The 19,697-nt window shown below is 40.3% G+C and overlaps 1 protein-coding gene across 2 annotated transcripts in view; it reads left to right on the top strand.

The window, feature by feature from the left end:
- Window positions 1–19,317, top strand: part of rab11fip4b (RAB11 family interacting protein 4 (class II) b) — a 30,213-nt gene extending 10,896 nt beyond the window's left edge. Inside the window, exons 2-14 of one of the 2 annotated variants that reach the window (XM_082537965.1) lie at window positions 2,307–2,557; window positions 3,088–3,273; window positions 7,211–7,345; window positions 10,140–10,175; window positions 11,082–11,181; window positions 11,543–11,646; window positions 12,084–12,224; window positions 12,566–12,647; window positions 13,426–13,563; window positions 13,750–13,908; window positions 15,451–15,531; window positions 15,982–16,125; window positions 16,841–19,317. In XM_082537965.1, coding sequence (XP_082394091.1) covers window positions 2,307–2,557; window positions 3,088–3,273; window positions 7,211–7,345; window positions 10,140–10,175; window positions 11,082–11,181; window positions 11,543–11,646; window positions 12,084–12,224; window positions 12,566–12,647; window positions 13,426–13,563; window positions 13,750–13,908; window positions 15,451–15,531; window positions 15,982–16,125; window positions 16,841–16,957 — 1,674 coding nt within the window. In that variant the 3' untranslated portion in view covers window positions 16,958–19,317. The remainder of the gene's footprint in view (window positions 1–2,306; window positions 2,558–3,087; window positions 3,274–7,210; window positions 7,346–10,139; window positions 10,176–11,081; window positions 11,182–11,542; window positions 11,647–12,083; window positions 12,225–12,565; window positions 12,648–13,425; window positions 13,564–13,749; window positions 13,909–15,450; window positions 15,532–15,981; window positions 16,126–16,840) is intronic. The other variant, XM_082537966.1, reaches the window with a different exon arrangement.
- Window positions 19,318–19,697: the final 380 nt, after the last annotated feature.

Here is a 19,697-nt window from a genome sequence, read left to right as displayed (position 1 = left end):
CTTTGACCATCAAAATAAAACCGTTAAGCTGCTCTTGCACAGTCCATCCATCCATCCATAACGGTTATTGAGTTAGGGTCAACAGTCCATCACAGGCCTAATTTATACATTAACATAATATGCGTGCCTTTGGACTGTGGAAGAAAGCCAAAGCATCATTGAAGCACTACACAGAAAGGCTTTTGTTTGAACCTGCAGAATGCTTTGTGACAGTTATCACCACTACATCACACTTCATCAAATGAAGCAATGGAGATATTCTGTGGAAACTTTGGGTATACTGTAGCTCCTCACTATTTCTGGTTTGAATCCAAATAAGCACATAGAGTTTTTGAGAGCGAGAGAGGTGCAGAGATTCTTTAATCCTTTGTTTGCAATGTTGTTACAAACTAACCTGACTATCCTCTGCTGTGTTGCCTGTTCTCCTGTCTTGCATCTCTTTTATTCCCATGGCTCATTCTTTGACTAATCTCATCCTCATACACACTGTACTGCTAGCTCCTTTCCAGTCTCTCATTGCATTGTTGCATTATTCCTTCACCTCCCTCGTTAGCTCGTTATTCACTCTCCCACCCACTTTTCCAATTTCCTGACTCTCTAAAACATATTACTTACCCTGCTCTCTCTTCTCGTTATCCACCTCTTCACCTGCCCCTCATTCTTTGTCCTGCTCCTCCATGTTTCAGCTGTTCGGTCATGCTGAGATAAGGCTTTGTTCTCTGTTGCATTAGACCAGATTTTTGGAGGGTGAAACAAGAAGGAGTGAGACCCATGACCTCTGGCCCATCACCCTTTCACCCCCGTAGACCTCCAGACCCCCCTGGTGTGAACTTAGGATGATTCCCACAGTGAAGGAATTTACTAAGTGGGAAATCAAATGACTGAACAGCCCTGCTAAAAACAGTGAACTCAACACGAACTCCACTGTCTAATATATAAAACATTATTCAGATATAAACAACTGCAAAACATTGAATGCCTCTGGTTGCATTTGCTCATTTTTGATTCTTCCTACTTGCAGATTTATGGTATATTATCTAGATACACTATCGTGCTCTGCACTGTAAAGGAGTAAAAATATTTCCATGATTTGCCATAATATAGTCAGTTAAATTGTTTGACCTCTTTATGCCTGAAGGTGAAAATAACTGTGACAGTGGTGGTATTCGTGAGAGTTACAGCTTTAGAAGACCTGAAATGTCAGACGACCCATAAAAGCATTCAATTTTTTACAGTTTTGCCCCCTTGGGCATTGTGGCTACTAAGCAAATAGGTGAGAGCCCTCCACTGGATAATCACTGCAGTGATTCTTATGTTTTGACTGGAAACAGGTTATTTAACCTTCAGTGATGCAGTGAGTAGTTTCTCATTGTAAAGAGACATGGACATGAACATTGTCATGGAAAACCTTTTACTGTGGCTTAGACGGGTCACGTTAGTGGCCTGCGTCAGATAAAAAAAACAACTTAAAGATGTTGCTGAAACTGCATGAATATAGGTTAAGAACTGTCCGATTTAATCTTTTTAATGATCGCAATTGGAGAAAATTTTGTGAGATTAAATCAGAAAATATCAGCAGTACTGTGTTTGAGTGTGAGCATTTTCACACTTACAAAGGGAATAAACAGCTGTTTAGCCTTAAGAAAAGCACTTATCAGTCAAATTAATCAGAAAAAGGCTTCAGTTTGTCAGGGCACATTAAGATTCTACTCTGAAGGGATGGAAAAAGGTCACATGGGCAGATGAGTCCAGATTTACCCTTTTCCAGAGTGATGGGCACATTAGAGTATGACGAGAAGCAGATAATGCCTTGTCCCTGTCCTACAAGCCTGTAGGGGCAGGATTATGATCTGGCATTGTTCAGATCATAATCTAAAGTCTAATGTTATGGCCCCAAATAAACGGAGGTCAGAATACCTGAATATGGTATCACAGATGGCTTGGCCACAACAAAGTCTAGATTTTAACTCCACTGACAGTTTTGGGGATGTAGAAATATATGTTTTGACATTAGATAAGCTTATGGAAATGATGCCGGTGTGTATGCATGCATTGTCTACTTCTGATAGCTTCAAAACACAAAAGTCTCTGATACTGAGGCCTGGAGGTGGTTCAGTTGAGGTCCAAAAATGCTTTAAATTCTCTGGTACAAACTCTAAAGATCATACTTTGATGTTTTAAACTTAAGACATTTGGGATATCATTCAGGGCAAATATTTTGTTTATCTTGTCTTTCGCTACTAATAATTGTGTGGCCTTGTTCAAACTGATGCTAATCTGTGCTTGTCCCCTTCTGGCTTCTGCAGGGTGCTGAGGAGGATCAGGTTTGTCCGGTCATCATGTGCACGCGGGCCTATCCTGACCCCGTCCGTGAGTGCCAGCTGTTCCCAGAAGAGGTGGAGGAGCCTGAGGAGGAGGTGGCAGACGAAGGCAAGGAGAGGGAATCGGACAGAGACAGCGCTGTGGAAAGCACTCAGGGTTCGGAAACCTCAGACGGGCTCACCAGACTGGGAGACAAGGAAGACACGCTAGGGGATCTCTTTTTTCCCGGGGAGAAGTAAGCAGTCTTGGGTCATTTTTAACTTACACGTTCTGTTTTTGTCACTGATTCGTGATCACTTCACTTTCAGGTTCATTCAGATGTCTTTTAGTTTGTTTCACAGACTTTGCTCTGTGTTGTTTCTTTGAGCTTGATGCTCCTGTTTTGTTATATTCTCTAAAATTCCTAAGTCTGACAGCCACTGCCAGTTCCTCTATTTAATGCATTTATTCTCATGAGAAATATAAGTTCTAGAGTCAAAGTAAAGTAGGATCTGTTACCATAAAAGTGCCATTATTTGCATTACTTGCATATGAAGCAGTTTTGTTTATTTGGATGCAGTTAGAGCTCCGGCAGCACTTAGCATATACAGAACGACTTTATTACTTGACCCGACTGGAGCTTTACCATCTTCAGACTATAATCTCTTCTCTGTGCACACTGGGAGAAGTGGATGAAGTTGAGCTAGAAACTTCTCCATTTCAATTTATATCGAAAATAAAGACAACTTCAGATTATGGAGCCAACATCTCCCTCTCTTTCTTCAGGTGCGGTCAGACCAGTATCTCTGTGACCTCTGACCTGTCAACACGTTCGTCGGCTTCTCTGTACGAGGAGCAGTTTGAAGACTACGGAGAAGGGGAGGAGCCGGACTACACTCCCAGCAGCCCTTGTCCGGACGACGAGGCTCGTACCAACGGTTATTCCGACCTTGGCTCATCTGTGCCCTCGAGGTGGGAGCGAGCTAAAGAAAAACATTTTTTTTCATGTTGGGGTACTCGTAACTATAAGACTACATTCTACATTCATAACTATATTCAGTGTTAATGCTGATCCTCAATATAGTGAAAATCGTGACATTAAAAAACATACTTGTACAGTGGGGCAAAAAAGTATTTAGTCAGCCACCGATTGTGCAAGTTCCCCCACCTAAAGTGATGACAGAGGTCAGTAATTTGCACCAGAGGTATTTGCACCAGAGGTACACTTCAACTGTGAGAGACAGAACGTGGAAAAATAAAATCCATGAATCCACATGGTAGGATTTGTAAAGAATTTATTCGTAAATCAGGGTGGAAAATAAGTATTTGGTCAATAACAAAAATACAACTCAATACTTTGTAACATAACCTTTGTTGGCAATAACAGAGGTCAAACGTTTACTATAGGTCTTTACCAGGTTTGCACACACAGTAGCTGGTATTTTGGCCCATTCCTCCATGCAGATCTTCTCGAGAGCAGTGATGTTTTGGGGCTGTCGCCGAGCAACACCGACTTTCAACTCCCGCCACAGAGTTTCTATGGGGTTGAGGTCTGGAGACTGGCTAGGCCACTCCAGGACTTTCAAATGCTTCTTACGGAGCCACTCCTTTGTTGCCCGGGCGGTGTGTTTTGGATCATTGTCATGTTGGAAGACCCAGCCTCGTTTCATCTTCAAAGTTCTCACTGATGGAAGGAGGTTTTGGCTCAAAATCTCACGATACATGGCCCCATTCATTCTGTCCTTAACACGGATCAGTCGTCCTGTCCCCTTGGCAGAAAAACAGCCCCATAGCATGATGTTTCCACCCCCATGCTTCACAGTAGGTATGGTGTTCTTGGGATGCAACTCAGTATTCTTCTTCCTCCAAACACGACGAGTTGAGTTTATACCAAAAAGTTCTACTTTGGTTTCATCTGACCACATGACATTCTCCCAATCCTCTGCTGTATCATCCATGTGCTCTCTGGCAAACTTCAGACGGGCCTGGACATGCACTGGCTTCAGCAGCGGAACACGTCTGGCACTGCGGGATTTGATTCCCTGCCGTTGTAGTGTGTTACTGATGGTGACCTTTGTTACTTTGGTCCCAGCTCTCTGCAGGTCATTCACCAGGTCCCCCCGTGTGGTTCTGGGATCTTTGCTCACCGTTCTCATGATCATTTTGACCCCACGGGATGAGATCTTGCGTGGAGCCCCAGATCGAGGGAGATTATCAGTGGTCTTGTACGTCTTCCATTTTCTGATGATTGCTCCCACAGTTGATTTTTTTCACACCAAGCTGCTTGCCTATTGTAGATTCACTCTTCCCAGTCTGGTGCAGGTCTACAATACTTTTCCTGGTGTCCTTCGAAAGCTCTTTGGTCTTGGCCATGGCGGAGTTTGGAGTCTGACTGTTTGAGGCTGTGGACAGGTGTCTTTTATACAGATGATGAGTTCAAACAGGTGCCATTCATCCAGGTAACGAGTGGGGGACAGAAAAGCTTCTTACAGAAGACGTTACAGGTCTGTGAGAGCCAGAGATTTTCCTTGTTTGAGGTGACCAAATACTTATTTTCCACCCTAATTTACGAATAAATTCTTTACAAATCCTACCATGTGGATTCATGGATTTTTTTTTTTCACATTCTGTCTCTCACAGTTGAAGTGTACCTCTGGTGCAAATTACTGACCTCTTTCATCATTTTAGGTGGGGGAACTTGCACAATCGGTGGCTGACTAAATACTTTTTTGCCCCACTGTAGCTATTTTGTGGATTCGGGTGTTTTCAGTCCCACTGGGACAGGTATATGAGATCAAGCACCTGACCGTGGAGTCTGCCTTTGCAAACATTTGTGAAAGAATGGGTCATTCTAAAGAGCTCTCTGAGGCATTTTGCTGTAACAGGAATCCACCATTGCTACAAGTTGGTTTGTGAAATTTCCTCCCTTCTACAGATTCCACAATCAATTGTAAGAGATATTTATTCAAAGCTGACACATTTAGGAACCACAGCAACTCGGCCACAAACTGGGAGACCACATAAAGTTACAGAGCAAGGTCACCAAGTGCTGAGGTGCATAGTGTTTAAAAGTCGCCAACACTGTGCTGGCTCAATAGCTTAAGAGTTCCAAACCTCCTCTGGCATTAACATCAGCACAAATACTGTGTGCTGGGAGCTTCACGGCATTAGTTTTCATGACAGAGCAGTTCCTGTAGGTGTAACGTGTAGCAGACCCATTTCTTTTATTCATTGTAGTCTATTATTCATCAGGTCCCAGTTGAATCTTATTTCAACAATTGACTGCTTTTATATGGACAGTGTTGTTTTGGACATTCATTGTGGTGGAGTTGTCTGCTAAAAGACCCGACATGTTACAATATTGGTACTGCGGGTGCTGCACAGATCTTTGCAGCGCCAGATATGACAGCACACTCTTGTATGACGCAGTGTCAAAGGTATGCAGCCAGGAACCAGTAATTTGGCTCACTTTTGTTCATGTTTGTGCTGTTGCTGGCTTTTTTAGCTTAGACCCTGTTGTGGAAAGACAACAGTGAAAGTGAAGCAGCAGGGAAAGAAGCATTCTTTTTTTCTTTTTGTGTTTTATTTTCTATTTTTGATGGGGGGGTTTTTCCACTCGTCTTTTTCTTCGTAGTGAAACCTGCCGTGGTTTCCTCTTTCCTGTTCTAGCCATCTTTTTAACCAACAAAATTCAGCTTGCGCATAGCATGTGGCTCGTTGGCAACTTGATCTTGCTTTGTTTGAGAACTGTGTGCAAACTTGGGGTTGGTTGGATTCCTATAATCTCTGCTTTGCCTAAAATCTGTGGAAATGGGAACAAATGTGGAACCAGAAATCCTGCATCAGTCAAATGCTTGAACATTAAAACATCACAAACACGTGCTCCTGCCTGCATCATCAAAAGAAACTATAAATCTGCAAACATTGAATTAAGTCATTTTATTTGAGCTTTCTTATACTAATTGCTGCACAAACTAAAGGGTTTACCAAAACAGTGATGACAAATTGATAATTTTATGTCCTGATGTGTTTGACATAGAGTGATTCGAAAGAATTAACCCTCTGTAAGTGTCTCATTATTGCTATGATTCAGTATTCCTACTAAATCACTTGGGGCAAAGGGAACCACAGACTGGGAGGGTGCAGTCTCTGTCCTAGAATAGTACCAACTTCATATTATTCAGAGTTTTGACTGTAGCACTGTAGCTTAGGAGTTCTTGCCCTTAAGGCCACATTAATATTCATCAAAAGCCCGTGTTTAATGGGATTACGTCTCCCAGCTGAAAGACTGGCTTTACAGCACCATGCTCCTTTCACACATACCAAGCAGATAAAACTTATCAAATGGAGTTGGCAGGGAGATTTAAATTCAAAATGAGGCCCAGATTTACAAGAACTTTTAGACAGCTCAGAACAGCAAAGACATTTGAATAACCGTCTGCAAAAAGTACAATTTCTAGTTTCTAGTCAAGATATTGATCTTAAAGTAAAAAAAAAAAAAGAAGAAGATTAGAGGAATGCTTAAAACTTAATGTCGAACTGTTTTGACTTTTTTAGGAGTAACGAACACAATTTCACAAAGTTATTCCGAACTACATGAAGATTGTGCGGTTTATGTTCAGATCAGACCTTAAAAGTGATAATCCAGCAATAGATGGGCAACAATGTTGTTATTTTTTGTTTTCGTGAGAGGTTCAATTTAATTCAGTTTTACTTATATAGCTCCAAATAACAACAACAGTTGTCAAGATGCTTTATATTGTAAGGTAAATAACCTACAATAATCCAAATAATAACTAATGATTAAATGTAAATAAGGTCCAGAGTGCATCATTCGCTATTTCTTGATAAATGGTCTGATTGGTTTCAGTAACTGTGTCTATGTTACTGTGTGTCTTTGTGTTGATAGTGCGGGTCAGACTCCTCGTAAGGTGCGTCACCATTACACCGGAGAAATGACGGATGTCTACTGTTCTCAGTGCAGTAAAAAGGTCAACCTGCTAAATGACCTGGATGCTCGCCTCAAAAACCTGAAAGCAAACAGGTAGGACACGCATAACGCATACACACAGTGATGTCATCTTATAATTTAATAATTTCCAAAAATCCTTCGTAGTCTGCAATTTTCCCAGGCAGAGTACACATTTCCCACTAGCAGAAGCTTCGAAACAAGAGCACACATGCCTTGTTTCTTTGGAAATTAGAGTTATTTATCCTGGCAGGTAATTTGTCTAAACATAGAAGACAATAATTCATTTATACAAGAGACAGGAAGGATCCACCCTACTGTTACGTGAGAAGAAACAGATGCTGTCAGCTCGTAAGTGAACTATCCCGAATTTAAAGTGTATTCATCCACTCACATTGTACTGACCCAGGAGACACTGTTATCTGTGGCTCTTTTTCTTAAACTGTCATTTAATGTGAATGATCTCACATTGTTACAGAGTCTTAAATGTTTCCTCGCCTGGTTTCACACATGACTGAACACATCATCTCTCCACATGCTCACACACAAACTCTAATTGATCGTTATGTAAGGCTGTCACTCCTGAGCTTACCTCACCGCCCATTGTAATAGGGAAACTATTATTAGAAACATAATCCGCAGTGACCATTAATAACTGTACAGTCCACCTGGAAACACAAATACACACATGCACAGGCATCCAGACACACACTTTTTAGAAAATTCAACTAAGAAAAATGTCTTAGAGTACAATTTGAAACATGGATGTTGGACTCTATGGGGGTTAGTCCCTCGTAGATACTGCAATAGAGAAGGCTTAAAAGATTTAAAGAATTACTTGTTTATATTCTTCTCCTATGGTCAGAGTTCATTAAGGGTTAACCGTTTAAGCACAACATAAAGTTGCTTAGACAATGTTTTATGTTTTGTAAACAGGCTCTTAAATTGTCACCCGGATAGTTTTTTCATTTGGTGTGTCAATCACCGAAGTTTAGCTGCCACGCTGGCGGGTAAATGTTTTTACCAAAATAGAAATGTAATAAAATCCAAAGCTGAAATTCTCGAATGCATTGTGAGACGTGCTGCTTCTGTTCCCTGTCGTCTGTGTCAGCGTTTGAAAAACACACCCACATCCACATACAGTTATTTTTCATGTTTTCGTGTATCCGACCCTGACAAGCACAAGCCAGTCGCAGGCAGAGTAGTGTTAGGTCTTCACAGAAGGGCTGTGTTAATAAAGGGGTATTAATTTAGAGACTGAGTTTGATGAGGTTCAGGATGGTAAAGAATTGAACAGGTTATCCAAACCTTCAGATTTTTGTCTGAGCTCTTATTATATTTAATAGCAAATACATTCAAGTAATTTAAGGCTGTAAAACATATGCTTGGATTGGTGAATGCGTTCATCTATTACCTGCTTATAATGCTATTTTGGGATTCTGTTTTATAAACAATGCTACAGATGATTGTTGTTTATTTTTCAATTTTGTACGTAAGAATGCTGGTAAATTACAGACTGAATGAGCTTTTAGATAAAGTCTCGTACTGTAACATATGTTTGCAATTTGTGTAGATAAAAAATATATAGGGAATAAATTTCAAACCTTTCACATGAATTTACATTTGTTTCTACTGAATGTAAAGTCATGGTAAATGGCCTGTATTTGTATAGCGCTTTACTTAGTCCCTATGGACCCCAAAGCGCTTTACACTACATTCAGTCATTCACCCATTCACACACACATTCACACACTGGTGTATCATGGGGGGAAAAATCTTCAAACCACTCTGTACAGTCCTGTGAAAAACTTATCATACCCTTACTTCTCCCACAGCACCTAAGAGGCAAAGTCACTGCCAGGCGCTGCTTATCAAACACACCTGATTAACTGATCACCAGGAAGTGTGAGCACCTCTGTAAAAGCAGAGGCTTTGGCACTTTGCTAGGCTGGTGCATTCAGGTCTGTGGCAGTGATGCATCTTAGTGACACAATTTTTGCTGCCCATCAATCTGAGAAGGATTTTAAAGCCATTTCCAAATCATGTCAAGTCCATTATTCTGAAAGGAGATGCATTCAAAACAGCTGCCATTCTTCCCAGGAGGGATAAATTCACCCCAAAATAAGAGGAATTGCAAAAAATTTTTTTAAAAAAACCTTAGAGCTACATCTCAGACTCTGAACAAACCACAAACGCCTCAAAACAACTGCCAAGCACAGAGGTAGAGGGATGATGGTCTGGGCTTGTTTTTCTTTTAAGAACTGGGCACCTTGGAGTCATGAGTTGGTGTGAGTTTAACTGAAACATTAGCTGTAAGGAAACAGTGCATCTTGTTCTTAAACTGTTAGCAAGGAGAAACTGTATGACATCATCACACATAAGCCCCATAGTCATACTGTAGAGACAACAGTGATCATTTTTTGCACAGAATAGGCTGTTTTTATAAAAATGGTCGAATTGCACTCTATTCTGCTGCGTTAACTTTGTTTATCCTCCAGCCTTGAAAGCCTAGTGTTTTGTGCCAGGACTTAATGATGATGTTCGCTTTATATCAGTGTCAGCTGTCAACTGGGTAACCCTGCAGTGTGTTTGCTCATTTTTATTAATCTAATGTGAATCCCAGGCACATCATACAGAAACTCTTTGGGCCTTTGTCCCCCCTCTAGAGCTGACAGAAAGCCCTGTTCACCAAGGGCTAAAATAATATTAATAGTGACCTTCAGCGATCATTTTTCCAATGCTTCCTACTCTCTCTCGCACTAAATGGCTAAAATTAGTGGTTACATCCACTGTATTGTTGAGCTATGTGTCTGGACAGATGATGATGATTGACTGAAAAGAATCTGAAATCTTGTTCTTCTCCTTGTAGCCCCAACAGGAAAATCTCCAGCACTGCTTTTGGAAGGTAGGCTTTTCACCTTTGCATTTGTGTCCACATGCATGTGCTTCTGTGCGTTACAGGCAAAGTCACTCAGTTGTCCTCTGCGTGTTTATGCATTATACAGCCCGCCCTACACGTGCTTGTTCGATCTTGTTGACATAGTGACGTACACAGAGCAAGATTATCAACTAGTGCTTCCTGATCTCTCAGCTGTCCTATCACTGCACACACTAAATAGGTTAATTTCTAACTAGTTATTCAAAGAATTATAGAGCCAAGAACACTGTACAAACTTTTGTTTTTTGTCTCAGAGCTGAGGAAACGAGTTTGACATCATCTTTTTTTAGTGGCAGGAGTGGCCCACTACATGGACTGTTGGTCTGTAGTGGGTGAGATGTTTTGTATCTAGGCTTTTGTCCTATTTTCAGCCACAGAAATTGAGTTATAGTGACAGAGTGAAAATGGCCTGTCGGGCCTGATCTATGTATTCAATATAAGGCTGGGCTGTCTCCCTGTTCTTCTTACTTTCTCCTCTGTCTGGTTTGATGGCTGCTTTCACTTTATGGCTCTCTTTAACTGTTCTTCTGCCCTTTCTCCTTTTTGTTTCCTCTCCTCTCTGTTGCTAATCTCAGTAATAGGCCAGCAGCTTGTTTTTCCCACGTTATTCCATCAGTTTACAATGGGGAAGCTAAAAACTACATTATGACATAAATATCACAGCCAGATGTACACACACCTGTGTGGGTGTGAGTGTGAGAATGCTCATGTTAATCCTGTTTGCAGCAGCTTCTTTTCTTTGGCACTGTAGTGTCCTATATCTGGGTTACCTTGCAGCAGCTTCGCTGCAGAAACATAAACACCCAGAACCGGTCATTGCCTGGATCTATTCCGAGCATATTCTCTAAGCTGTTTATCTGTTTGTTCGAGCAGGCAGCTGCTCCACAACAGCAACTTGAGCAGCAGTAACGGCAGCACAGAGGACCTTTTCCGAGACAGCATCGACTCCTGCGACACCGACATCAATGAGAAGGTATGACTTTATGTTTCCTTCTGTTAGTTTGCTCCATGTGGTGATTTGTATGACTGCGTTTTTTTTTAAACAAAAGTCGATTCCTCATTGGATGTGATCATGTCAGATCTAGTATTTTCAGTGGAAGTGAAAAACTGAGATACTAAACACTCACCTCCAGCATGTTAAAAATGCAACATTTACTAATTTCTGTCAGTTCTTACATTTGCAAACCTAAGTTAAAAAGAAAACATTATGAATCTGTTTTCAATTACAAACTTGCCCTGTTAACTTTATTACCTAATTTAGATGCATGGGATGCATAGGATTGTAACATTTAATTTAGTTTCTGGTGTAATTTCACAGTTTGTTTTTCTCTCAGGTCACTTCTCTTGAGAAGAAGGTGGCAGAACTGGAGAATGAGATCCTGCTGAACAGTGACCTCAAGTCCAAACTGAAGCAGGAGAACACTCAGCTAGTGCACAGGTAGAGGACTTTGTTTCCCCTTTGTACTAGTCTTATCTTAACATAAGCATAAAATTATGTAACATGCATGTAATTTATACATACACATCTCTTCACTGACAACACTATTTATGCTCATATATGCTATACTCGCTGTACATGCCAACATACTTAAAGTGCTGCTGTATATTTGCATTTGCACTTCTGTATATAGACTGTTCTCTTCCAGCTAACTGCATTTCACTGGCTTTGTACCATCCTCAGCACAGTCTCATTAAAGTTGAATCTAGTCTAATTTATAGCAGCACAAAAGAAAATGAAGGGCAGATAATTTGACTGAAATTACTCATGTAAAATTGCAGCAGCATTTAGTCATTTCCAAAGTAAGCTTGGTTTTAATGCTTTGCAACAAAAAAATAAATCATGTTGTCTGATGCGTTCATCATCGTCATCATCAGGGTTCATGAGCTGGAGGAGCAGCTGAAAGACCAAGAGACCCGGGCAGAGCAAAGTGTGCAGGAGGGCCTGAGACGCCACAGAGAGGCTTACAGCAAGCTGGAGAGAGACAGGAACACACAGATAGAGCTGCTGACCAACCGGTGAGAAACACACAGTTGCACAATTTGCTGAGCACATTTCCCAATTATTTGTGCATTATCTTTTTTTATGTAAATATGTGAAACTCATTATAGTTCAATAATAATCGGAGAGAATTAGACACCGACCATATCTTGGATAATGATGTTTATGTCCCTGCTCGCTTAAGAAAATAAATGCAAAATGGAGAACTAAATGCTTAACAGCTCTGAGAGTCCTCCCAGGGTTTTAGTCATCTGCCTCTGGACAGCTACAGCATGTATTTTACCCAAACCAGTGCCTTAGCTGACTGTGTGCCACACTATAGAAATGCACGCTGACATAAGGGATTTTGTGTCTGTAGAGTTAAGCAGCTGGAGGAGGAGAATAATGAGATGTCCCTTAACATGAACCGACTCAAGTCGCAGACAGAGAAGCTGGATGAGGTAAGTGTTGCTTACGTTTCCGGCTGTATTTCCTGTGTTGGTCATTTAACCTTTTAAAGCCAGATGTATTATAGTTGATACATGGGTCTTTGTGAGTTTTTGAGACTTTTACACCATCAGTATACCTTTTTTTTTTCTGAAAAACCAAAAGAAATTGCACAATGCATTTTTAATGAACAAATTGCAACAACAAAAAACCACCTTATGTGGAAAATATGATACATGTTAAAACTCATATTTGCAAATTATTATGTAATTTATTTTTTAAAACATTTTGTCAGAAGGTGCAGTAAACACTCTATTTTCCAAAAAATTATTTTTCTGCCATTTATTTCATTGCTTAGGCTTTAAAAGGTTAAGTAGTTGTCTGTCATCGGTTGTGTGTGTGTGAATCTCTGCAGTTTGGTGTCTGTTTCTCTTGCGAACGCGGCGGGTTTTCTCATTTCTATCCACGCCTGTGAGCACAGCGACAATTCCTTCAACATTCACAAAGCCAAAGAGAGACGCCAGTAATGATATCTGTGGAGATAGCGTCTTAGTTTTGAACCACACCTCATTTATGAACTTGTATCTATGCAAATGACACCAAACCCGACTCTAGCTTACAAAATGTTGTGCAAGCAATTTATCACAGAATATAAATGCAAACTTTATCTTGGTGCTAAAACTTGTTTGCTCAACAGAAATGCACTCCCATGACCCTGAATACCAAACACACAGATAAATAAAGGAAAATAACGTTCAAACTATAGCTGTGTGTATATATGGCTATCCTTAGGAGAAGCAAAGGATGACAGATAAGCTGGAGGATACCAGCCTGCGCCTGAAGGATGAGATGGATCTTTACAAGAAAATGATGGACAAACTGAAACAAAATAGACATCAGTTCCAGAAAGAAAAGGATGCCATGCAGGAGGTAGGAGGAAGTATTTTATGTAACCAGACACACACAGCAAGGTGTGATTGTTTGTTATGTTGCTCATTCAGTTTCTCTGTAACCAGTCTCTCGCAGCATTTATGTCAACTCATACACTTACACCTACAATATGCTGCCTCTGCACATTATATAACGTTTTTCATTCGTTCTTTCTGTGCTGCATAGCTGATAGAGGACCTGCGTCGAGAGCTGGAACACTTGCAGGTCTTCAAGCTGGATGCAGAGAGGTCAGGCCGGAGGCCAAGCTCCTCCACGGGGCTCTCAGACTTCAACAACAGGAGCAGGGAGGTGGAGCTAGAGCATGAAGTCAAGAGGCTCAAACAGGTACTGATGAAATGCTCTGTTGGGCATAGGCAGTTCAGCGAGTATTGTTGCTAATGAATGTGCTTTAAGACTGTTTGTTATGAATAATGAACAATAAGAATATGAAACAGTGTTTAAAACTTTCTACAATCCTTCAGTCAATGTATGTAAGCAATCTAAGGATTTTCAAAAATATCTAAATGCTGTTTTGATTTGATCGTATGACAGAAATGAGGAGTTTCTGCTTTTTGAAATGTGTTTATGTGGAGCTTTTCATGCATGTGGAGGTGGTAGATGCACAGAAGTAAGAAGTACAGATTAAGCTGCCACAGACTGAATGTAACGTAATGTATGAATATATATTTACAGATTATTCATGTTTCATTTGATTAGAGTAGCAGTTCATGTACCCTGGCTTCTTAGACTTGATTGATTCAGCGTTGAATGTGAATATTTTTGACTGATTTTATAAGTTATTGGCTCATATGTATATGTTTCCACTGTCTATCACGCTAAATGATGCATTCAGTACAGTAATCGCCCCTAGAAATAGAAATTCAGCTCAAAAAAATACACTGTTATCACATACAGTTTTACAACTTTTCATGAGCACCTTTTGTATTTTAACTTTTTCTGAAGTACACCTCCACAACGTTTAACACAGCTAACTGGCTGCCAGAGGAACATAAACCTTTCTGCTAGTGTACATGAAGCTGTTTTTGTGGCTACAACCAAAAGATGAAAATTGAGCATATAGTGTCACAGACTACATTCAGCCAGAATACATTGTTGTGCATTAGAACTGCTGTGATCCCCCGATGTACTGTGCCGATCTTTTAACCATTAAAGAGAAGTTCAGCATTGCTAAATGCCGTGCCAGCTGCAGAGGATATGTGATCTTTATCTTTTCCTTAAGATCTGTTTGTCTGACATTTTGCCTGCTACAGTTACAAGGCAGATCTTATTGTTGCAGTCCTGTTAAGTGGCCAGACCTGGTGTAAAGCAAACATTAGAGATAAGCAAGTAGATGAAAGTGTTTTTCAGATGTCCTCTCAGATAAGATGCATAAAAGCAGTTGTGCAGAAGCTTTTGTGTGACTTTTTATCACGAGTTCATATGCATTAGAAATGTCGCTTTGATGTTCCTAAGCCAGACAAAGGCACCATAAAAATCTGGAGTTATCAAACCCACGTGGCCTTGAGGTAACTTTTAAATGGCACAGCCGGCCAGAACTGCTGATTCATTCAGTGTCCGTTTTATCAGTGACTTAACATGATACGGTCCATGTCCTCCTGGCTTCGAGCCAAACTTGTCACACCTTGCAAGCAAGCAAGTAAAGGAGTAATAGCAGTAGTTTCATTCTGCCTTTGTGTCCTGTCTTTCTCTAAATCTGCTCCTCCCAGCAGAGTTACCAGCATGTCTTTTGAATTCGGACAAGTAATAAAACTGTCTGTGTTTTATATGTGATGGATCACGGCCTCTGTTCACCCACGAGAAGGATGAATTCACTCTCTTATGCTTGCCTGTGCACCTTTTTGTAAATGTCTGTGTGTGTGTGTCCAGCGATTTGTGTCCCAGGACTTTCTTCCCCCTGAATACCAGCACCTGGTGTTGACTGGGGCTCGGCTCCGTCCCGGTCTGATGGTAAAATTGCCTCCGTGACCTCTGACCTACCGATTAACCACTAATCACGACAATGGAGTAGAGTGAAGTTGTCCATGCTGACCGGGCGCTGCAGTTCCCTCACTAATGTTTAAGGATAGACTTAAGGGAAACGCAAACTGACCTCTTGTCAGCAGTTTAAGGCAACTTGATCGTGGAGCTTTCATAACACACCAGAAAAAGCAGGGAAGAGTTTGTTCTGTAACACGCATAACCCATGTTACATCTCGTAGGTGCTGCAAACATAGACGTGCATTGCTGAGTTTGCTGCTACCAACCGCAGTGCTTTGTCAAATGGGTTGAGTGTGGCTTGAGTAGTGGTCTTTTCTTTTTTTTTAAAAAGTCATTTTAGTGCACTTTTATGGCCTAGGAACTTATCTTGTCCTTTCTCGCTCTCTGTCCTCCACCTCCTCCCCTGATTTTGCATTTTAGGAGAACCAGAAGCTTAGAGAGCAGAACGAGGACCTGAACGGTCAGATCATCAGCCTCAGCCTGCATGAAGCCAAGAATTTGTTTGCCACACAGACCAAGGCTCAGTCTCTAGCTGCTGAGATCGATAATGCCTCCAGAGACCAGGTAAAATCAGTTATGCAGACTTGTAACAAAGAACATGAACACCCCTGCGGCTACAATGTGATTTTTTTATTTTTTATTTTTTATTTTTTTAATATTCTGAGTCTTACTGACAGCTTCCAGACAGGGTTTTATCTCAGTGCTTACAGGTTCCTTAGTTACAGTGAGAAATAGCTGTTTTTCAGGCCATATCACAGCAGTACGATGTTATGCATCTACCTCTGTTTTACAATTAAATCTATATCTGCATAATGAGGAGAGCATTACTATGAGTTATCATATTTCTGTGCAGTTTTTAAAATGTTATTTTCATTCCTTGTTTTCAGAGGAGTTCAGTGCATTAGTTAGATTTTTTTCAACATTGGCATTACTTTTTTGGTTGGTTGGTTAAAAGTTTTATTTTTTCTAAAATTATAATACAGTCAACAGCCACTTTATTAGGTACACCTTGCTAGTGACATTGAAATTGCCTCGATTCTTCGTGGCACAGATTCAACAAGGTGACAGAAACATTCCTCAGATTTTGGTCCATGTTGAAATGATAGCATCACAAAGCTGATGCAGGTTTTTTGCTACATCAAAAAGTTGCCCTAATGGATGCAGATGTGGTAACTGTGGTGGCCATTTGAGTACAGTGAGCTCATTGTCATGTAACTGAATCATAGTAACATTTTTTTTTTCTAATGAATAAACATGTATTGTACATATTTCTCCCTAGTTAATGGAAGCCCTGAAGGAGCAAGAGGAGATCAATTTACGTCTGCGGCAGTACATGGACAAAATCATCCTGAACATCCTGGACCACAACCCCTCCATTCTAGAGATAAAGAACTAGCAGCGACTCAACTGGAATGAGCAGCGTTCCTGATCTTGGGAGAGTGAGGATCATTCCAGTTGTCTGATCAGAGCAGGGTGACCTGAATCGGGGGGAAAGTGTACAGAAAAACAGAGCCAGTCTTACGTAAACAGACATGCATCGCCCCCTGCTGTTTGTGCCAAGAAGAGCGTCTCTTCAGGATGGTAGAAGGGGATTCTGTGTTGAACAAAAGGGAGTTTTCTCAGCCAGTGATTGTTCACTGACTGGTTATGCTACTGTGACTGTTCTACTCATTTGATCACATTTTTATTCTGTCTATGCTGTGAGCTGGAGTTGAAGTCACAAGATTGATCTCTTGTGAAAACTCCAGGAATATTCAGTGTCCAACGTGCTTTGAAGATTCACTTGATTTAGTACACTGGACATGAAAACTGGAGGAAAAAAAAAGAAAATGTAAACAGCTTTATCCTGAAGCTGTTTGGCATGGCGTAGAGAGGCACAATAAGACAGTAGAGCAACATGACAAGCAGACTTTAAATCCAGAGTGAGACAGGCCAGGCCACTGTTGCCAGTCTCTGAGTGCGTGTGATGACATATTTGGACAAGTATGTGCTGAAAGAAGGTCGAGAAGCGAGGCACAAGTGGTCAGAGAGAGAAAAAGAGTGATGCCCACATTATAAATTGAAGACGATGAATTAAGGAAGAGCGTTGACCCTAAACAGGTGGGGATGTTACATGATAGGCCAGGTATGCTACCAAAAGAGGCTTTTTGTGAAGTCGATGAAGGTACACTGAAAGTGAAATTTCGTTTTTCGTTCACTCTTGCGCACGTCTTCCACGAAACCACACTTCGTACATCAATCAGTCCTAAAGCGGTGAACAGTTTTCACTGAGAAGTGGCCCTTAGTTGGTACAGACGAGTCGCTGAGTGTCGCGTTATGGCGCCGAAGCTGCAACCAAGGAGTGTCTTCAAACTGTAACTTCCATGGCTGCTATTTGCTAGCTAAACTTGAGCTTGATAAAAAGTCACTGTTGCTTTGTAATAGACCCCAAATGATGTTGCACAGAAATATAAAGATGTGAATGTACAGCGTGAGGTGGAGTGACTGGTAGCCATTGTAACGTGGTTTACCAAGTTGTCTTTTCATGTTCAGTGACTTGGATACCGGATGTGAGCGTGCACAGGAGACTCACTTTTTGGTACAAAAGACTTGATTTGTCACATTTGCACCTACAGCAGGTTGCAGATTGTAGTTTAAGCCCCAATGACTCTGAAGCCCTCTTAAACTGTAAATATCACGAATGTACGATTCCTTATTAACTTTCTGTGTGGCCAAAAAAGCAGTTTTCCATTGAAACTGGTTAATACATTTGGCAACATGTGTACAGTATTTAGTACTGTTATATGGAGGGCATTGTTTTCAGAGGGGAAACAATTACAATCTCATGTATTATGTAATTATTCTAAACTTGAGTTTTGCTTCCTTGCACAAAAAAAGGTTTTGTTTCCTTTTGCATGGTCACATTTACTTCTGTCTGTGCCTTTTGAGGACATTTTTCGAGATAATCTCGCTATAGATTTACGCTGTTTTTTGGAAAGTGCGTTTTCTGTCTATGTATGACATTTTCATGACTTGTAAATGTTGTAATTATCTAGTGATAATTTGTATTTTATGTGCCACTCACCAATCTTTTTTCAGATTGATACTGAGAAAACACTTTTATACAGATTAATCAAGAAACTAATTGTTGTTGCTTAGCTGTCCTGTTTGCAGTATAGCACAAGACTGTGACGTATGCAAGCCAGTTTATCTTCTTTTCTTTCCTTTTTTTATATAAACACAGTGAGCAATGATTTTTGAGTTTTTTTTCAAGGTTTTTGTTAGATTCAGTAAGTCCACTGATTTTCAATCAGTTTCAAAGTGGGTTTTTATATATGGTTGTTTACTGTCTTCCTAACTTAAACGGTGACTATTATGAGCAATATTAACTTATTACCTGTACCTGCTGATCTGTGTCCTGTTTTGCATCTTAAATCTTTTCACTTTTAATCCACTTATGCCATTCTTCAAGTAAAAAAACAAAAATTCAAGACACACTGAGCTGTAAAAACTGTCACAAACTCATGGCTTTTAGCTTTCTGTTATTAGGACGATCCGATTGGATGCAGTCATCTTAAATAGCAATAAAAAATGGCTTTGGCAGTGATGTTGTCTCATGAAATTTCTGTTATTTTCATTTGAATTCAGCTATAGTTTCTAAAACATAAACATTGTGCCTAAAGTGTATGCTGCTGCTGTCTTAGCTGCCATTATGTACTTTGCTGTAAATAAAAGTGTTTGCGCTGGCATGAAAATAGTCATGTCGCCAAATGAGAATGTTTTAACTTTAATGTTTTATTTTATGTGTTTGTGTGTATTGTGTATTCTCATATGGGAAATCTTAAAATGCAAGATTTACAACCTTTTGTAAAAGGGCAGCACTGCGCTGTTTAGTTATGTATGGTCAATACCCATGTAAGCCCAGGCATTGAGGGAAAAAAAACCCCAAAAATAATTATTAAATAAATCTTCCTTACAACATTATTTTGGAGCAACGACAGAAAAAACATTTCTATCTGATTTGACTGTGACTGGTGCTTTTATACATGTAGTTTTACCTAATTTGACTAATTACATTACAGTTAATTTAGGTGTTATTAGAGATTTTGCGGATTATAAATGCCAGTTATTGTTTTATGTATTTATTTCATTCATTT

Source organism: Aulonocara stuartgranti (genome assembly GCF_965226115.1).
Source record: "Aulonocara stuartgranti genome assembly, chromosome: 6".
NCBI classification, from domain to species: Eukaryota; Metazoa; Chordata; class Actinopteri; order Cichliformes; family Cichlidae; genus Aulonocara; species Aulonocara stuartgranti.
The sequence above is the reverse complement of the archived record's forward strand: the minus strand, read 5'-3'. Positions and strand labels throughout refer to the sequence as shown.